The following is a 20,283-nucleotide window of genomic DNA, read 5'->3' as shown; positions in this document are numbered from 1 at the left end:
GAAAAAGGAAAGGAAAAAGGAAAGGAAAAAGGAAAGGAAAAAGGAAAATCGAAAATCTTGAAGGGAAAACCCTGGCACACAAGTTTGCAGTACCCCCATTTTTCTTTAGAAATCAGGAGGTCAAAACAACAAGCAAGAAAATTTTTCTTAGTAAGGATGTACTTGGCCTATTTCCTTCTCCCCTGCACCCACTAATATGGAAAAGTCTCCTCCTTGTTAGTTAGAAATAGTCCTGCATGGACTATAAATTTTACCCATTGGTGGTACATATCTAAGCTCCATCTGGACTCGCATCCTCCAGCCTGACACTGGGTGGGAGAAGAAGGTGGAAAAGAAGGAAGAAGCATCTTAAACCCCTTTCTTGTGGTAAAAGGAGAATTTGCATAATGATGGTGGAGCACCACAAACACGGCAAGGCAACCAAAATGACTCCATGCCTCATTCTCCTTCTCCAGCCCTGTCCCTTCTGGCTGGAACAAGCTTTGCCTTCCTGCTGTGAACTGGATGAACAAAGGGGAGCCTCTTCAGGAGCCATGGCACTTCCATCTGGAACAGCTCACGGAATTCCCAAATGCAACACTGAGATTTAGCTCTACCTGGCCTTTATCAGGTTCCTGGCTTTGTCATCCCAGTGCTCGGACACGGTGAGGAGCTCCTGCAGCTTCGCCATCGCCTTCTCCACCGCCGGGTAGGGCGCGAGTCCCACCCCCGAGTCTATGAGACGCCTCATGTCATCCAGAGTGAGGGAGTTTTGGTCTGAGGAAGCCAAGTGCACATCCTCGAGCCAGCGGGCCTGCTCCAGGCGCGTCCGCAGCTCGGCCAGCTGGGGCAGGTCAACGTCAAAGTCAAAGCTGACGTCCAGCAGCTCCTGCAGCTCCGCAGCACTGGGCATTTCCTCAGAAAGGAGTTTTTGGCTTTGCTGTTGGAAAGCTTCCACACGGTCAAGAAGGTCCTGAAATACACAGATGCAACAATAAATCAGAGAAAAATCCACTGCCAAGTCACTTAACCGTGGAAGTGCAAGGTTAACCATGGAGTGCAGGCTCCTGGCAAACACCCCACTGCCACACGCACAGTGCACGTGGCAAATTATCCCAATGTCTGGAACACTTCAACTGTGTCTTCAACAGACAATGTAAGTACCAGCACCTCCTCATACATAATGTGGCCACAAGCTTGAGTATCCCAGAACAAGGGAATTCCACCCCCAACTCCTGTGAGCTGAGACAGGTGTCAGAAAGAGGGTTGGGAAGAACAATCTAAAGGGAAATTGAGTGTGCCACAAGTGCTGCTGTCTGGCTTTGTTCTGGAATGGTTCAGAATGGCAGCTGAGGAAGAGAAAAGTGAGGATTAAGAAGGCTTTGAAGAACACTGGGATGCTCTGGGATTCATTTCTGCTGCACTGTTAAGGTTTTTGAGCCGCACCCCACAGTGCCAATGAGCCACAGGCATTTTACTCTCTCATGCATTGCTACTCTTTCTCTCTCCATACACTCTGCAGCTAATCACCCTAAAAGGTACCTCTGGGGCTGTTTGCACTTTTCCCAGGTTAAGGCACAGTCACCCAGAGCAATCCCACTGCCAAGGCTGGGATTATTCTGCATGGAGCATCCTGCCCAGTGCTCCCAGTACTGCCTGAAATGCTGTTCCTGCAGGAAGTTCTTCCCTCACAGCTGACACCTTGGCATCTTGCCAGCAAGACTGTTTCCCAGGGTGGGCAGCCTCCCCCAGCGTGGAATAAAGCCTTAACAAGAGACAGATTAAATTGGGAACCCATCTCCAGTTACTGTTGGTCATTTACATTAACAGCGTGATTTACATGACTCCATATAACTGAGGCTTGTTGAGGATGATATAAAGGAACACCCTGACCATATGTGTTTGCTGTTTCCCTGTTCAAGAATGCCAGATGGAGAGGAACTGTTTGCATGTCTGGAATTTCCGAACTTCTGCTTTTCAACCAGCAAGAGAACTTCACAGCTCCAGTGCTATAAACAAAAAACTGTAAATAGGATTGTATCAAATCTGATCCACACACTGCAGGGCTGATAAAGCTTCCGAGGCAGCAGCCAAAGCTGAGTTGAACTGGTCTACTCCCGTTCAGTTACACAACACTGTCTGGTCTCTCAGTGTGGTATGGACACTTAAGGGACAGTTCTGGAGCCGGACACAGCATCTCCTGGTTCCAAGTGTCACAAATATGCAAAACCCTCTCCTTTAAGACAGGAATTGCAGCTGCCCAGACTTTATTTTCCTTTTTTTTAATTGCCCCTCGGTGTGATATGCAACATTTTGGCAAATTCTGAAGTGAAATTTTGAATTACTTTCAGCTCGTCTGAGGGTTGATCATCTGGGGAGCACAGAAACAGCACCAGCTGTGTGGGGGACACAGTGACCTGACTCCCTGACAGCAGCATGTTCTCTGCTAGAGCAAAGATTTGGGCAGCCTGGGCTGGGTTTGGCTGGAGTTATCTGTGGGGTTTCCTGGAATGTGGGTAGAGAACATGAGAAAGGATCTAATTACAAGATTATAAGAAAGCTGATTCCAGACTAACAAAGAATGAAGGTGATAAGAGAGAGCTCCCTCAGAGTACTGCGGAGTTTGAATGTTCTCACATTAACCTGGTTTCTCTCAAGAGCAGACCAGTTAACTGACCTCAAACTTTTAACCTGTAGTTGCCCAGGTCATCCTGCTGCTTCTCCTTTATACAACACTAACACTTTGATTTGCCTGTGTAGTATAAAAATCTGCTGCCCGTGAACTCCAGCAGGTCAGAGCTCCCTTCCTGAATCCCCTGCGCACAAGTCACTCCGGTCTGCCCGTGCACAGGTATTAGTTCTTGGAGCAAACAGTGAGACAGGAGATGGATGCAGGGCAAATCCATCCCTGCCAACGCTCACGTTCTCTCCTCTAGGATTTCCAAGTTACCTTGAGCAGTGGTGTCTGGCTGAGGACACAGGGCAGGGCATAGAGCTGCCTCACGAACAGCCGGAGCTCGTTCACTGTCAGCTGGTTCTGACACTTCCCTCCTCCGGAGCGGTACCTGCAATGACACGGTTCAGCTTTCCTGGTTACCACTGAAAAAAAATAGAAATAAAATATCTGAACTTCGAGGCCAGGTTGGACGGGGCTTGGAGCAACCTGGTCTACAGAAGGTGTCCCTGCCCATAGCAGGGAGTGGAACAAGATGAGCTTTAAACTTCCTTCCAACCCCAAACATCCTAGATTTTTTTGATTCCCTAACATCTGCTCATGATTTCTTGTCAGTCAGGCCTTACTGAGGAATAACAGAATATTCACAAGCACCCAAGCAGCCCAGGGCTCACATACATGAGAAACCTCAGTCCGCCACAGCAGAACGAGCTATTGTTGAAACACTCATATTAAATGGGATTCTGGAACAACTACTCAGCCTTGGAAGGGCACTGGTTATTATGGAATAAAATTAGGCTTTTTTCCAGAACACAAAGCAACTGTGGATAAACTATTCAGTTACGTTGCAATAGCTATTGTAGTCAGCTCTGCCCATGCCCACACCAAAAGAGAACAAATCCCAATTCTGAATGGGTTTTATATTGACAGGTCGTGTAGGCACTTCTGAAAAATCCTCTCTACGCTGAAATCAGCACTTTTATTTTTATCTAAAAGCTTTGTATCAAATGAGTGGCTTAGAAGTGTTAACAAACTGGCCAATATTAAAAACCTCTCTAAACTCAAGCCACTATTAACGAGGTCTGAGAACCCTGAACAGAAAAGGAAAGAGATCCCTTACAATGCTGGCTCCAATTGAATCCACAGTGTGTCATTTACACAAAAGAGGAGAACAACAGCCCAGCAGGATATGCCAGCACGACTGGAATGTGAACACTATAAAATTAATCTTAATTTACCACTCTGGGTTAAAAATAGGTATTTTTAAAGGATACACAGGATCACATTGGGAGTTCAAAACCCCACGATCAGTTGAACAAAAAAATAAATTCAAAGCCTCAGGTACAACACAGGTTTCCTTACAGTGTGCTTTGTTCTACTGTTTTCTGTGGAAGCTCTACAGTATCTTCTAGGGAAAGGCACAGGTTTTTAAATACATAAATATTTATTTACATATACATATCTAAATGGCAAAACTGACTCTCACAAGACACTTTTGATAACCAGAAAATACATGAGCCTAAGAAAAAGCCAGACAGAAGCCATCCCACGTCCATCCAGGGTTATTTAATCACGAAGTTCTCCAAGCATAAAGTCTCTAAATTCTTGGAGACTAAGAAGCAGAACAAGTTTCACGAGGCCTAGAGAGGGAAGGAGATGGACAGGGAAAACATCCCTTTATGGTAGCAGGTCAGAAACACTGTCCCCTTTCAGTGCCAGGAGAATGAGGAACACGCTGTGCTCTGGCCCAATTTAGATGTTCACAGAACTTCTTCCAACCAGTATCTGGGGAGGTTTAATCCCCCAGCACTGAGAGAAGCAGAGGAAATAGGGATGTGCAGCCCATTTGCATCTCTTCAGGTAATGCAGACAAACTGGTGAGCAAGAGTGACAGGATTTAGTCTAAGACAATATCCTCATCTCTCCTGGTCTTCTCCCCAGGAACCCCTGTGTTGGCTACACTGGAGGAGATCCTCCCGTGTCACTGACTGCCATGACTAACAGGGACAACCTTCCCAAAGGAGCCAAGTCTCCTGCACGACTCTTCCAAATTTGGGATCAGACAAAAATGCTCAGTCCATAATGAAAAGTTTGCCAAAAGCATGAACCAAATTTTAAGCAGAATCCACAATCCTTCCCAACCAACACCTGGCACTCAGCGTGATGAAGGCTGCCCAGCATCCTGCAGCTTCAGGCAGATGAATCTGTATTTGATGTAACACTTACTAAGAAATTAAACAGATAATTCTCTTCTTTATATCTTCCTTCACAGGTTATGAGCACTCCCCTCTTCAATCTTTTAAGAAAAAAGATAATCAAGTACCACGGTTTTCTAAAACTCCTAAAAATTATGAAGACCTGAAACTGGACTTCTCCCAGAAACATGCCAAAAAAAAAATCAAAGTAGAAATGGTGAGAGAAGGGCTAAAGCCTCTATTATAGCAAAGGAGAATCTCAGTCCAAGTGCTGCCTTGTCGCTGTGTAGAGCAGCACAGGATGATGCCCCAGGGGCTGGCAGGCCCAGCTGTGAGGAAGGCTGAGAGCCTCTCATGGTGACAAGAGAACAGACCTAGTCAAGGAGATGAAGATAAAAATTGCTCCCAGCTTTTCCCAGGAGAAGCAAAGTCAGGGACACATTCAGAGCAGGAAGGACCCATCTGGCATAGAGCAGCTGGGAAGGGCTTGGCTGCTGCTCCCAGTTCAGCATCGGGAGACCTGAGCAAGCACCAGGGATGGGAGAACCCAGACGGGGGATGCCAGAAGGAGAAGAGATGGCTCAACACCAAATGAAGGAGAAGATCAGGAGTGAACAAGTCCTTTGATGATGGCGCCACAAATGTCCAGGTTGGAAGTTCCCTGCGTGGCCGAAGCCTGTGGGAGTGCTGAATTTCTCATTCCCAGTTGCAATATTTTTATGTTGCTATGACACATAAAAGCAACATATGAAGAGGGGCTTCATCCTCTTGTGTGTGCAAGACAGCAAAGGTGAATTTTTATCAAGTCCCTGCTACAAAGGCTTACACAGAGATCACCAGGAAGGAAGACAAGAATCATGTCTAAATGTGACAGCAGAATATTCTACTCCAGAAGTCCTTCCAAGCCAGTCTTTAAAGTACTGCAAGAACACAGGAGTGACAAGCTACACAGCTCCTGCTGAGGCAAGTAACATGCAGGAACCACACACGTGCAGTTCCACCAGCACAAAAAACAACTGCTCCAACAAACACCATGTTGTTCAAATCAGCAGAAATGGGTGAAAGTTGTCCAGATGGAACAAATGAGACTCAATTTTTCCTGGAGTACTCCATACTTTAGACTGTTGGACATGAGCAGTACTGTCTTCCACATACATAAACACAACATTTTCTTAGAAACCACTGTCCCCTGAGGCTCGATGTGCCCACGGTGAGTGTGGGTGCCACAACCAATGGCTTTAAGCTGAAGGAGAGCACAGTTAGATGAGATATTGGGAAGAAATTCTTCCCTGTGAGGGTGGTGAGGCCCTGGCACAGGTTGCTCAGAGAAGCTGTGGCTGTCCCATCCCTGGAAGTGTCCAAGGCCAGGTTGGACGGTGCTTGGAGCAACCTGGGCTAGTGGAAGGTGTCCCTGCCCATAGCAGGGGGTAGAGCAAGATGATCTTTAAGGTCCTTTCTAACCCCCAAACCAGTCTGGGATTCTGTGTGTGGGTGGAGAATGTGCAGCAGAAGATGGTAACTTGTGGATCCTGAGAGAAAGGCTCTTATATCAATACAGGCACAACCAGACTCATGTAATGAGGAGATCTGGCCTTGGCCTTCTGTTCTTCTGGCTCTTTTCAACTTATTTCAGACATGGAAGTGCCAGCAGGACCAGGCAGACAGTTCACAAAGGATGTGTTACTCAAACACTGCCCTACCTTCAAATCTCTTGAGCAAATAACCTGTCTAAAAGATTCAATATACAGAGCAGGTATTTTTCAGAGTTTTCATACAACATTCCCACCAGCAGCAGCTCAGGGAGTTAAGGCACTTCATTTTTCCACAAGGCAGAGGGTAATGAATACAATGACACCTGCACTATGGACAGATTTACAGCCCCTGTGGCACAAAGACAAGTGGACTGTATCTTGCTGGCTGTGACTTTGTCTTTGTACCACACCATTTTTTCCTTTCAGGGAACACTGGAATAAATTTACTGCCCAGCTGTCACACACGGAGCAAGAGGAGATTTGAAAGCTCAGAATGTTTAAGTTATTACACAGAGTAAAGGTGAATCTCCCTGTCAAAGACAGCTCTCTTGAGGACACTGAGAGATTCCTCCAATTTTTAAGTCTTGCAGAGCACTGGAGTCCATCACTGGCCACTGCCATCCATCTCTGGTGCCTCGATTTTGCTGCAGACACACAGTGACACTTACCTGGTTTGTCTCTTGCCGTTCAGCAGCTGCTGGGCCACTGAGGCACATTTGTCCGCGTCCTGCGTCACCAGCCGGAGGTGTCGCAGCAGGTCGTTGTCTGGAAACTTTTTCATTTCTGATTCTTCTATCAAAGCCTTAAAACTGATGAGACCTGTTGGGAAAGACATTAAGTTAAGAAGTCTCCCTCTGCCATGGATTTCCACGGTAAGGCTTAGAAACACAACACATTAAGTGCGTTTCTATTTCTACTCCAGTTTTATTTTGTGTCAAAGTGATTTACAGTCTCGTCACACAGAGACAGCTTAGCATCACTTCTGGGACTGTAACAGCTGAAATACTTACTTTAAAACATGAAATGACACATGATTTCTTTTGGCTGTCACAGAAGAAAAAAGCTGCTACCAAAAAACTGAAAAATCAGCCCTTTTTATGCGCTGCAGACAACAGGTAAGACGCTCACTTTTTTTGTTGTTAATTTTTGCCTCCAGAGCCTCGTTGACGTTGGAAGCCCACTCGTTGTAGGACTCCGCGCGCATCTTCAGCGCGTTCATCATCGGGTACAGCTCCTCCAGGGTGTAGCGGTACCTGCAGGCAGCACAGAATCCAAATTAAGACCTACAGCCACACCACGGTTCTCCCTGAGACAATTTCAAAGTTGCAATTACTTCAAAAAGTGATTTCAGCAGGACAATTAAGGAACTGTGAAACTGTCTTAAAGAAAGCTCCATTCACGTAGGACAAAGATCTACCAAATAGCAAAGGAAAGCTGACAACAGGAAGGAAAGCTCTGAAAAGCACAACAATATGTCCTGGCAAGGACTGGATATAAGGGACAATGACCTTGTTGCTATAAATAAAAATGCAAACTAACTTAGCCAGCAATTTTTGCCATTATAGAGCAAGAAGAGCTGAATGCTGAAGAGAAAGAGGCTTTGTGTGCAAGCACAAAACAGGTCTGTTGTTATGGGGGCACTGGATTTGCAAAGGACTGAAACAGAAACAGAAACCAGCCCTACTGACAGCAAAGCAAGCACCAGATTACCAAACCACGGTACCTACACAGACAAGAATAACTTCAGATCATGGTATTAGTTGCTATCTCAAGCTTACCCCACTTTGTATTTGTAGGTGGGACAGGAGCAGAGGTCCTCAACATGGTACAAGCACACCAACAATCCAGGTTTACAGGGACAATAAACTGCTGACATGAAGCAGGTGGTTTTACACTTCAAACACTGTCGCTCGTCATCAGGGAACAGCTCAAATGTCACCCTCTCTGAGTCGGTCACTCCCTGCAAGAGAGTGTTACATCACTTCAAAGACTAACAAAGAGGTGACTGTTACAAAGAGGTGACTATTCCAAGCTAAAACATCAGAAGGTAAATTTATCAATGAAGTTTTTAGAAATAAGATATTAAACCCAGGTAGATAGAAATTTTGGTAATGAAAAAACAGCTTTTCTGACTACATTACTGAAAGGAGAAATATTACTTTAAAAGCAACATTTGAACAATATTAAAAGGCAGGTGCTAAGACAAGATGCACAATAAATGATTCTTTACCCAGGTGGTCCTCTGAAATTCATGACACAGGAAGGAACTATGTACCTCTAAGCCACTGACTCCCCACTAAAAGTACCAGCATGTCCTCACATCACTGTTTCAACTGTTCCTTCATTCATTATAATAAATCCCATCCCTGGAAGTGTTCAAGGCCAGGTTAGACAGGACTTGGAGCAACCTGGTCTAGTGGAAGGTGTCCTTGTCCATGGCAGGAGGGCAGAATGAGATGAGTTTTTAGGTTCCTTCCAACCCAAACTATTATTTCCAACAACTCACCAGTTTATCAACCTTCTCACGCAACCTCTTCTCCTCTTCAATCATAATAGCCATGTCTTTCTGGACCGTAGATGCCACCACAACGTCCAGAACATCTGCTTTGGAAGCCATTTTACAGATCATCTCATCGTGGGAGAACACACAGTAGCGGTTCAGCAGCCGGTAATGCTCCACACACTGACGGCCCAGGGGCAGCTGTGGGACAGAGGGGGCATTGGGGGGGTTCATTTGGACAGTGACATTAAGGCGCTGACTCTTCAAACAACTGACCAAAAACTACCCCAGGGAAAGGTCAAGACAAATCTTCCTTGCAGCAATGTTCATACTTCAGAGCGTAAAACGACAGAAATCAAGACAGCACTTTGGCCCCAACAACCCCCTGCGGCGCTACAGGCTGGGGACAGAGTGGCTGGAGAGCAGCCAGGAAGAGAGGGACCTGGGAGTTTGGATGGACAAGAAGCTGAACAGGAGCCAGAGTGTGCCCAGGTGGCCAAGAAGGCCAATGGATCCTGGCCTGGCTCAGGAATAGTGTGGCCAGCAGGTCCAGGGAAGTGATTCTTCCCCTGGACTCAGTGCTGGTGAGGCCACCCCTGGAGTGCTGTGTCCAGTTCTGGGCCCTCAGTTCAGGAAGGACATTGAGGGGCTGGAGCAGGTCCAGAGAAGAGCAACGAGGCTGGGGAAGGGACTGGAGCACAAGTGCTGTGAGGAGAGGCTGAGGGAGCTGGGGCTGTTCAGCCTGGAGAGGAGGAGGCTCAGGGGAGACCTCCTCACTCTCTGCAACTCCCTGACAGGAGGGGGGAGCCAGCTGGGGGTTGGTCTCTTCTCCCAGGCAACTCTCAGCAAGACAAGAGGGCTCGGTCTTCAGCTGTGCCAGGGGAGGTTTAGGTTGGATATTAGGAAGGATTTCTTTACAGAAAGGGTGGTCAGACATTGGAATGGGCTGCCCAGGGAAGTGGTGGATTCTCCATCCCTGGAGGTTTTTAAAAAGGGACTGGATGTGGCATCAGTGCCATGGGCTGGTAACTGCAGCAGGGTTGGATCAAGGGTTGGACTTGATGATCTTGGAAGTCCCTTCCAACCCAGCTGATTCTATGATTCTAAGTTGTGCACACCAGGAATGCTCATGGCTCTTGCTCTGTGGGTATGAGCTGTGTAGCTGGGGGGGTGTCCTCTCTGGAGAGACTGTAATTAGGGGCAGCTAAATCACCAAACCACAGCGGGCTCAGGAATACCCAAGATAAAAATACACAGAGGCCAGGGAAGCATCAGAAGGACAAGTACAGGCACCTGCCCTGCTCCCACCACTCGAGGGATGTCCCATCCCAGGCATGTGCAGAGCACGCTGGGCCTTCTTCTCCCTGACATGGTTTGTTTATGGGGACATAAACTGTGCTGCAGCAGAAGAAACTGCTGACTCTATGCACTACTGAAGTCCCTAACTGGCTGCAGACAGAGCACAGAATTCACCATGAGCTGGGCAGGTCACTCCCAGCTTTATTTTAATGTCAGGCAGATAGTGATGTTCAGGGAACAATGAGGTTACGTGCAAGTCCAGAATGAAACTCATGGAAAGACAAGAGGAAAAACCAAACCAAACCAACTGCCACATGAGCACAGTTGTAGTGCAGAAAGCTTTCTTGCAATATTAAGTCATCTTCCTCTTCTAAGTGATGTTTTTTAAATCTAACAAACTTCTCAGTTGGGCTACACTTACAAATAGCAAAGACCTTTTTGGGGGGGAGAAAAAAAAAATCAGAAGAGCAACTTGAAATATCAGAAGCTTCAAAGGATCTTTCTGAGATCAGACAACACTGTGTGTCTGAGTCATCTGCTGGGAAGGAAAAGTTACTTGTAACTTTGGAGCAACTCTCCTCCATTTGTGCATATTTTAAAGACAAAGAACTTATTCACTAACTGTGACCTAATAACTGCAATGTGTGCCCATCTCTGCTGTTTCAGTGAGCTGAGTGAAGCTTACTGCAAATGAAGTACTGGTCTGCAAACTTTCTGTTTGAACTTGAGAACTTTCTGCTCCCTTCTCACTGGAATGTTTTTCCCTAAAAACCTACAGCACCTCTGCTGTCCAAGAGGATGTGCTCACATGAGATGCAATTCCTATTTTTTTGCCCAAGAGGACTATCAAAGTCTTTAACTGTTCTTAATGTGTGTTACAAGTATCACTTGATTTTATCACAGAAGTTAAAAGCAGAAAACATATCCACCTTGAATTTGGTTTCCAGCTGCAGAAAGTACCTCTTAGAAAATTCCCAGTGCAATAAACTAGGAAATTTCATTCCAGCTTTTGATTTGAAAAGGAATTTGGGAACACAAAAAGGAGCAGACTCCAGCAGCACTGGTGTATCTCATCCTCCAGGCATGCATGGGGCTGTGCTTCCCTCCTGCTGCAAAAGCTCCATCAGCCCTGATGTACAATTCCAAACCAAATCTTTGGAACCAGAGGAAACCCACAGTTCAGTGCATGACAGAAACCCCTCAGCAAACATCACACTGCCAGTAACAGGCTTCTTCTGATCTGTGGCCTAGATTTGTGCATCAGCAGCAAATCAGAGCTGTACAGCAGCTAAGAACAGGTTTGGAACTGCTCACTTAGGGAAAAAACTGGTTTGGAACGTACCCAGTCGACGGTGCAGAAGTTCACAGCTTCAGCAAAGTTGAAGCCCTGGTTGAAGCCGCTGTGATAAGCTCTGGGAAAGGTGATCACAAACTCCCCAGCACACTGGTTGGTCCGGTACACCTGGCAGGACAGACAGACCAGTGTTAGGTCACACCTAAACAGAGCTGCAAGGAGAACATGGATTTCCAACTCCCAGTAACTTCTGTGAGGACTCTGAAGCGTTTTAAACCGTAAGCCCAAGAGTCACAACTGGCATTTGGTACCAGACCATGTAAAACCCCGGACAGCAAAGGGTTCCATTCAGCCACACCCCCACTCTGAACAGTTCTAAGTTGGCTTCCTGGGCCTGGTGCACCTCACTGCCTCTGTGCAGGTGCTCAGGGTTGGGGTTAGCACAGATCCAGCTCTCTCCAATGTGCAGTTGAAGGGGAAGAGAAACTGGGAACCTTAAAGTTCATACTGCTGTAAATCTAACACTGTTGGGGCTATACAAGTCAGCATGCAAGCAGTTAGGTCTTCCTGCATCTTTTCATTTTGGAAGCTACCAAAGCATAGGAGACACCAAAAATTTTGCTGCTTTTTCCAGATTTTCCTTTTAAGTCCCAAGGTCAGCTCATCAAAAGCCAATTAAATTGTAAAGGGACATAATTCCCATGAATAATCTAGTATGGAATAAGATGGAAACTGATGAAAAAAATGTTTTTTAAATACCTAAGGACTTATCCAGGAAAAATAAGAGGATGTGGATGACAAATAAAGGAAGAATGGGGTTTGGGCCCTTGACAGAAACTCTATGCAAAAGAAAAAAAAAAAATGGTGTCTGATTGAACAGACATACAAGAGCTCCTGCCATTGTTCCAAAGGTTGAGCCTAAACCTTCCAGCTGAGACACAGAAACAGAAATATCCAAGATGGATCTCCAGAGAAGAGTCTGCCAGTCATTTCCAAAGGCAATGATTCCACTGCCCATCTGCTCCCACTGGCACATTACACTGGATAAGGAAGATGCAGCACACATGGAAACCACCACACCATCTCTGTAATAAAAGTGGCTTCAATTATCAGCTTTAAGTAGAGTTCCAATCAAAGAGGGTTGGGTTTGGGGAGTAGCACAGGAGTCCGACACATACAGGCACCCCGTGGGCCATCAAAGTGTTCGGGTTCATTATGGTGACAAGTTGGTGCAAGAGATCTGGCTGGGACTCAAATAGCTCTGGAGCAAGTTTCTTCATTACATCCTCCAGCTGCTCAGCTGCGTACCCTGGGGCTCCATACCACGTTTTAGGCTCCCCCCTGCAAGATTATTAAAAAAAGTTAAATATAAGCAATCTTTTAAGTTACATTTTCAGTCTTCTGCTTTAAAATACACCATGTCAAAAGAAGGGCATATCACCAGGAAGGAATGCAAAGGTTCTGTACCTTCTTGAATCTTCACATTTTACACAGGTCCCTCTCCTCCAGATCTGTTTTTTAGCTGCCTACACTTCTGAGCAGGTACTTCAAATATTCTGGGGCGGGGGAAATGGTCTGAAGAAGTTCTCACTGAAGTTCTGCTGATTTCAGCACAACTTCAAAACATAAGCTGCTTGCCTTTTCCCATGAACATAAACTCCCTCTTGGGTTTAGCAACCAAAGCCAGTTCTTTCTGTCTTGTGCTTAACTGCCATAAAAGCAACACACAGGAAGCAGAAATCAAACTTCTGAATTATGCAAAAGACTTCAAGGGGAAAAACAAATCCATATCCAGAGGAGGAAAAAAAGAACTTTTAGCACCAGCTTAACCCAAAGCAAGCCAGCTGAGAGAATTAAGGTGATGCAGATGTGTTCCAGCAGATACTGTTTCAGGCTTACACTAGCACTGGCTCACTGCAGCACTGAGATGAAAATGCCTTCAGGACCTTACAGAGAACGAGGTTAGAAAAGGTCTTTAGAAAGGAAAACAGACAAATCACCTTATCCCAGACTCCTGAGGAGCCGGCAGAGCAAAGCTGACCCAACAGTGTTCTTTTTTTCCAGTAATCATGATGCAATTGGGAGGATTCCAAAAGGAAAGAGTGAAGTGTGAATGCAGAAGCCTATCCCTACCCCTGTATTCACACAGCCCCTGTGTCAGGGGAAGAGGAAAGCCAGCAGGATGGGCTGTGGAGGGGGCACTTACACTGCTATCACAGTTGTTATGCAGTGTTAAATCACTAGGCAGCCTCGGACCTGGTCACCATCCTGGAATAACTCTGCAGCCTTGGACCTGAGCATTGTCCCAGAACAACTCTAGAGATTCATGAAGACCAGTGACAGATGCAACTAAAAACCATCCTGTGTCCAGACCCAACACTGGGTTAGTCAAGACTTAGTTCTGCTACTTGATATGTGTCAGCACCACGGAATGAGTGACAGCAGATATGAACTGTGCTAAACTTGGACCAGGATACTGGAACTGGTAGTCTCTGGACTTCAGGAGAACAGGTAAGAGGGAGAGACACTATTCTACTGGAGGTGTTGAGGTGCCAGCCCTAGGGACCAGCACACTGCAGGTGGATGAAGGTGACAGTTCCTTCTGCACTGCTACCTGACTGCCCCACACCCTGCCTGTAGAAATACCAGCAGCAACAATGATAATTCTTCCTCTGACCAGAACTGACATCTTATTTATTAGTTTCCAAGCCTCTCTGAAGCAAAGATTTGATTTTTTCTCCTTTTACCATTTCTAGAACTAACACAGGACTCAGAGTCCTGCAAGAGGACTATTGCCTTCAGCCCTGGGAAAGTTCTGCTGCTGCAGCCTGGGTCACTTGGGATTAGCTGCTCCCAATCCTTCATCAGGACATGGGCATGTGGGAGCTCCTCCATGGCTCATGTAGGAACACTGAGGATGGACACACCATCCCTAGGATTTGCCAGGAACCAGTCCTGACTTCTGGAGTCTTCAGAGTTTGCAGCATTGTCTCTGCAGCAGCAGGTTGTTCAGATCACCTGCTCTGGCCAAGAACAGCTTTAACCTCAACTGCACATTCCTCTCCAACAGGCTAAAACCCCAGACAAACCTCTACACTGAAGGGAAATAAAGAAGAATATCCTCAAATGAAAAGATGTCAAGGACTTTCCTGCTGGAGGATAAATTAATTGAAAGCAGGTCAGGAAAATCTCATGTGTATCTAAATGAACATATGTGTGCACATGCATGTGTACACACTGAAGCACCTTTCTGGCCTTGCTGCAAACACTAATGCAATTTGGGGCACATTATGGAGGGCACAAAGCCATTCTAACAACAGTGAGTGAAGCTCTCCTCGAAGAAATGAAGGTTGTACTGCAAACAAACTCCTCTCCTGCCCACAGCTGTCGGCTCGACTGAAGACCCAGACCAAGGGGAGGAAAAAAGCAGCAACACATGACAAGGAAGATCCTTTTTACCATGTAATCCTGTCACTCTTTTACTTACCCTCACTCAAACATTTGTTTTAGTAACAGTAGGTACCATGAAGCTAAGTGAATTAAGTCACTGGCTCTTGGGCCACCCTACAGCAGCAGCTATTTCAAGGAGCAGCAACTGAATAACCAACCAAAAAAGGACCCTCTGAACAGCAGCTGGGATGTGGTTTTATTGTTCATGTGAACAAGGAAAGGGAAAGAGCTTGAGGGAAAGAGGTTTCAGGAAGAGTGGCAAGAATAATCCAGACTCTAGGAAACCTGTTGTAAGGTGAGAAGTTCAAGAAGTTCAATCTATTTAGAATATCAAAGAGATGGCAAAGATCTGTCCTGATTACACCTGACAAGTGTTGGCTTGATGAGAGGATTTATGACAGCATGATCCATCTAACAGACAAAACATGCTGGGTCTGAGTCCTTAGCTGAAGTTAAGATGATTTTTAAAAAAAAAACTTGCATGGTTTTTAGTTTACATTGAGCATAATAAAACACTTGATGGAGTATCTGCTGCATCTCTCATGGATTTTTAAAACTGGGAATGGATGTCTCTTTCCAAAATATGACCTCTTGTCCAAAAGCAAATCAATGTAGGAATTACACTGTCAAATTTAATCCTGCTGTGACAGGACAGCAATGGTTACTCTGGCTGAGCTCTATGAATCTGGTTTTAGTCCACTAATTAAGAAGTAGAAGGGGAAAGGAAAGGGAGATTTGTTTCCCAGGCTGGGTTTATTCCTCAAACTCACCAATGCAGATAGTTAATGGAATAGCTCCAATGGTCTTCTATATGCCAACAAAAAGAGGAAAAGCACATTCCTACATACAGCCAGGGCAATTTCATCCCACAGATGTCTGCAGTGATGTGAGCAAGCACAGACTGCTCCATCACAGGCATGTTGTTTAAATTCCAGCCACTATCAAGGTATTCCTGAAAATTGAACAGAACAGTTGCAGGTTTATACAACAGGAAGTAAAAAGCCCAAGAAAATAAAACTGCTGAAGAGCAACAGAAGAAAAGGACCTTTTCCAACTGAGGAATATAAGAAACAGGTCAATGAATGAAAGACTAAATCCTTCATTTTCTTTGCCCCTTTCACAACCCTGACCTGACCTGCTTTGTTAAAATGAGACCTTTTTTATTTGGTTTTATTCGGTTTTATTCAGTTCAGCAGTTATTTATTAACTACTATTAACCTGTGGCATTGGATGTCTGATCACAGCAAGTTTTATTTATTCAAAACCCCTGATATAACTCTCCTTTTCTAATACTCTGCCAGATACACAAAACAAACACTTCGCAAACCAGTTCCATTACTGTGCTTTGAACCAAGGAGCCTTATTTAACAAAAAACTGCAATAAAAACATTCCCAGTGAACTCCAAGACCTACCTCTTCTTCTGGTCTAACTTTAAACTTCCCACCCCTAACTGGGAAGCCACTGCCAAACTCCTTTGAAGCAATGTCAGCTCCATATTCCACAGTCACATCCTCTTCAATGGTACTGACAAGTCTCCAGAATTCTTTTTCAACCAGCTCAGTGGGGACCATCTAGGTATGAGAAGAAGAAAAAGGAGTATATACTGAGGAATCAGTAGAGAAGAAGTATGTGCATCAAAGCTGTCTCAGGAAGGAACCTCCATTAGCTTGGAGCCTTTCCCCATTTCAGAACTGTTTCAACAAGAGAAAAAAACTACAGCAGAAACGTGGTTCCAGGAAATGCTGCTACTCTCTTCTCTCAGGAATGGGTGACAGTCAGAGATCTCCTCCCTACAGACACTTCTTCAAAAGTGGGAAGAAACAAACAAAAGCACAAGCAGCTGGTGGAACAAAAAAACCATGACATCAGCAAGAAACAGGATTCGCTGGCGTAAATGAGAACGTCTGACTCAGAATTTCATCCCCTTCAAAATCAGGACTCTTCCCTCCCTCTCCAGAGACATCTATTTTAACTAAGCACGCTAAATGAACTCTACGTGACAGCATCAGGGTAAGGCAGGAACATACATGTACTGGCATGTTGAAATAGTCTGACTTGAACGCATCAGCCATTTCTCCAAAGGTGCGCAGGGTGTAGTCTCGTGCTGCTTGTTCAAACCCAAAGGCTTCTTGAGGCTTGTTACACTCCTGCAATTGAAAAGGTGATTGTTTCCATATTAACACAACACTGTGCTCAGAATTTACACAAATGGGCTACTATAACAGCATGTGAGGAGGAAGAAGGCAGGACATCTCACTGAGATGAAGTCACTGCCCCAGGGATCAGAAGAAGAAATGCTGCTTGATTCATCAAATCACAATATTTATTTATTTATAAATCTGCATAAACATTAATGAATTTATATGCCTAATTTCTCCTTACTGTTGTAGAGCTGTGCAGAACAAGATCCATAGAGCACTACACTGAAGCGCCCAGTGAGACTCCAATTTTAGGCACAGAGGAAAGGATGCCAATTAGATGTTCTTCCAAGGCACACCAATTTTTGGCATTAAGTGACAGCTTTCCAATTTGAAGCACGCCCAGTCTTCATTTTAGCTGTACCTCTATCACCTTGTTTGCACAACCTTAAATAACAACAAATTGTATTTTCAATTCCTATGATGGATCTTAAAAATAATCCACAAAGTAACCTTCAGCCTAACTGTAACAGTTTGTCAGATTACCTGAGCCAGACACTGGGGACACCTCCAGTCCCCTTTGGGAACATCATGGAGGGGTGGAATTAAACAGAAGGTGTGGTAACTGTCATCACAGCCATCGCACAGCAGGAGCCGGTCCTCGTCGTTCCCACTGCCACACAGGAGACACACGTACAAATCCACCTGTAACACGAAATTCCAGAGTGGGAATGTGAGCACTGAAGGTAACTCATCTGCCACATTTCCCAAAGCTTATTGTTCCACTTTATCTCTGCAATGGAAATGAGACAAGCAAACACTAGATACTCATGTACAAGTTTAAATAATCCTCTCTGTAATCTAAGGAAGGACCACAAGAGCTGCAAGCCCTTCCCATGTGGTTTTTTGTTCCAAATGCCAGAAGACTTGACTCAGTGCCAGGACAGTTCACATCAGCAGCACTGTGGCCTCAGCAGGTATAACCCAACACCTGCTGGGGGCTCACAAACCCTTCTCCTGTTGGTGTGCTCAGGTGTTTCATTCCCCTCTGAGACCACGTGGCCTCAGAAGAGAGAAAGAGGTTCCTCCTCTTTTTCCCCCAGAGAAGGCACCAACCTCCCAGGAGAGCTTTGGGCAGGGGAGCAGCTGTTAATTGTGGTGGAGCAGCTCCCGAGCCCCAAGGAACAGGCACAAGCCCTTGGCAGGGCTGTCTGCTGCCTGTCCAACATCCCACTCTCACCAGCAACAGCCTGGAAAGCTCTTCCCAAACACAGAACAGAGCTGTGAGGACAGGCAGACCCTCATCTCCTGCTCCTCCCCACAAGCCTTTTTCATGTGGGGCATGGTGGTGTCAGGCTTCTGGTATTTGCCCTCTTCATTCTCAGCTACAAGTGTGGATTAAATGAGAAGCTGTTTGTTTTAGGAGGGATTCAAGTAGTGGCCCAGGCAGAAAGAATCCTGGCATCGGCTTTACAAAAGTGAGACAACTACCAGTGCTTTCAGGTTGGGGTTTCGAGGAGGGGGGTTGGTGGTGTGTGGAGAGTTGGAGCAGGAACAGGGTTTTTTTTTAAGATGCATTTCAATAACAAAGCTTACAGTTTAGTGCTGAAATTGTGGAATTAGGGGCAGGTGTGTGGAAGTGCCACAGCCTGCACTGAGCTCCCCTGAAGTTAAAGAGCAATGGGGAGAGATCGGGTCACACAAGAACTGCTTCCACTGGACTAGGCTTTCAAAATGCTTATTTTGAGACTGTACCTTGGAGACAGAAAACAAGTTACTTTAGTTATAGATGGTGAAACTTAACCATCCTGTCATTTCCAGCTTTGTAAAGCCAGAACCTTTAGCAGTATGGATATTCCAGCAGGCACAGGCATGCTTCAGCCACAGGGAAGAACACAGGAGTCCTCAGTGTGACAGAGATGACAGGAGGTTTTGCTACACACCCCAGAGAGACCCAGAAACACCTGCAATCCACACAGGGCAGCAAGAAGCCAGTGGGTACTCACAGCATTGGTGGGTTTTTTAGATCTCACTTTGGATTTGTCCTTCTCTGGCTCCCCAGAAAGTTCTTTCTTCTCAGGGAGTTTCACCAGGCTGCGCATTTCCTTGTCTGGGCAACGGGAAAAAAAAATGAATGTTACAAAACGTTTCAATGCTTAACATTCGTTGTTATTGTTTGTTTTATTTATTACTTGTTAGACTCCATCACACCAAGTTATTTGCTGAATTACTTGTTATCCCCCCCACACTTGATTCAGTGAACTTAAGGCAAGATTTGAACACCTGCAGTGCCCCCAGAAAGTTGGTGTTACCTGAAAACCCAAGCACAACACCACGAGCCAGCACTAACTACAGAGCCCACAGTGTTTAAGTCCCGTTTCAATTAATTTAAATTAAATTATGAGCAGATTCATAAGCTAAGATTTTGTTTCCATGTGGTGTTAATAAATGCTGTCAAGAGCTTTTTCCTTCTACTCTTGGGGAGGGGGGAAGTTTACAGACTCCTTGAAGAAAAAAAATCAAGTTACAAAACACCCCGATCTAAACAAATTCTTGAAAAAAGGATTTTGAATGAACAAAGGAGACTTACAGACTGCTCAGGTAATTTAAATAATTGCATAGTTGTAAATGGTCCCTATATTTATTTGGCCAAATTATCTGTCAACAAGCTTATTCTTCTGTTTGATGGCATTAAATTTTGCTTCTCAGTCTGAAATGATTATTTCGTGAGGACAGATAACAACAGACTCAGGACTGTTGATAGCAGCAATTTAATCATATTGTGGGAACTTTATCATTAAGCCCAAAACATAGTATCAACTTTTGCCTTCATGAGTTTAATTTCCTGATTTCAAATCCAAATCCTTTGCCAAAAGTGTCTGAAATCTCATACATTCTTAAAAGAGTTTCCTCTACTTAAAGCTCGTGGACTGATGTTATTTAAAATACAGAACAGAAATATGGCTCCAATCTCATTTCCAATTGCTCTGGAAGGGACACCCAAGTTTGAAAAAGTAGGTTTTTCTCAACTGGAAGTAGCTTCTACAAGAAAAACAAAAAGTACTTCCAACCCTTAAAAGAGCTTTTACCATAAAATCCAATTTTAAAATTAAATTAACAGAAAGTTGGGTTTTGGTTGGTTTTGTTTTGTTTTTTTTTAATACTTTGAATAGTTCCAACTGCTGAATTTAACTGTGGTCTTAAAACATGTTTGTACAAAG

At 45.0% G+C, this 20,283-nt stretch overlaps 1 protein-coding gene across 1 annotated transcript in view; it reads right to left on the bottom strand.

The window, feature by feature from the left end:
• The window catches only part of KDM5B (lysine demethylase 5B), a 55,519-nt gene that overhangs the window by 11,919 nt on the left and 23,317 nt on the right, over nucleotides 1-20,283 (bottom strand). Inside the window, exons 7-19 of the mRNA XM_027665732.1 lie at nucleotides 19,069-19,172; nucleotides 17,609-17,767; nucleotides 16,952-17,071; nucleotides 16,337-16,495; nucleotides 15,694-15,875; nucleotides 12,652-12,814; nucleotides 11,522-11,641; nucleotides 8,887-9,081; nucleotides 8,159-8,340; nucleotides 7,509-7,633; nucleotides 7,049-7,199; nucleotides 2,930-3,044; nucleotides 597-952 (exon numbers count right to left, since the gene is read on the bottom strand). Coding sequence (XP_027521533.1) covers nucleotides 597-952; nucleotides 2,930-3,044; nucleotides 7,049-7,199; nucleotides 7,509-7,633; nucleotides 8,159-8,340; nucleotides 8,887-9,081; nucleotides 11,522-11,641; nucleotides 12,652-12,814; nucleotides 15,694-15,875; nucleotides 16,337-16,495; nucleotides 16,952-17,071; nucleotides 17,609-17,767; nucleotides 19,069-19,172 — 2,131 coding nt within the window. The remainder of the gene's footprint in view (nucleotides 1-596; nucleotides 953-2,929; nucleotides 3,045-7,048; nucleotides 7,200-7,508; nucleotides 7,634-8,158; nucleotides 8,341-8,886; nucleotides 9,082-11,521; nucleotides 11,642-12,651; nucleotides 12,815-15,693; nucleotides 15,876-16,336; nucleotides 16,496-16,951; nucleotides 17,072-17,608; nucleotides 17,768-19,068; nucleotides 19,173-20,283) is intronic.

The sequence above is a fragment of the Corapipo altera genome, unplaced genomic scaffold (assembly GCF_003945725.1).
Source record: "Corapipo altera isolate COAL_440 unplaced genomic scaffold, ASM394572v1 202, whole genome shotgun sequence".
Taxonomy (NCBI): Eukaryota; Metazoa; Chordata; class Aves; order Passeriformes; family Pipridae; genus Corapipo; species Corapipo altera.
This window is presented reverse-complemented; position numbering and strand designations above follow the sequence as displayed.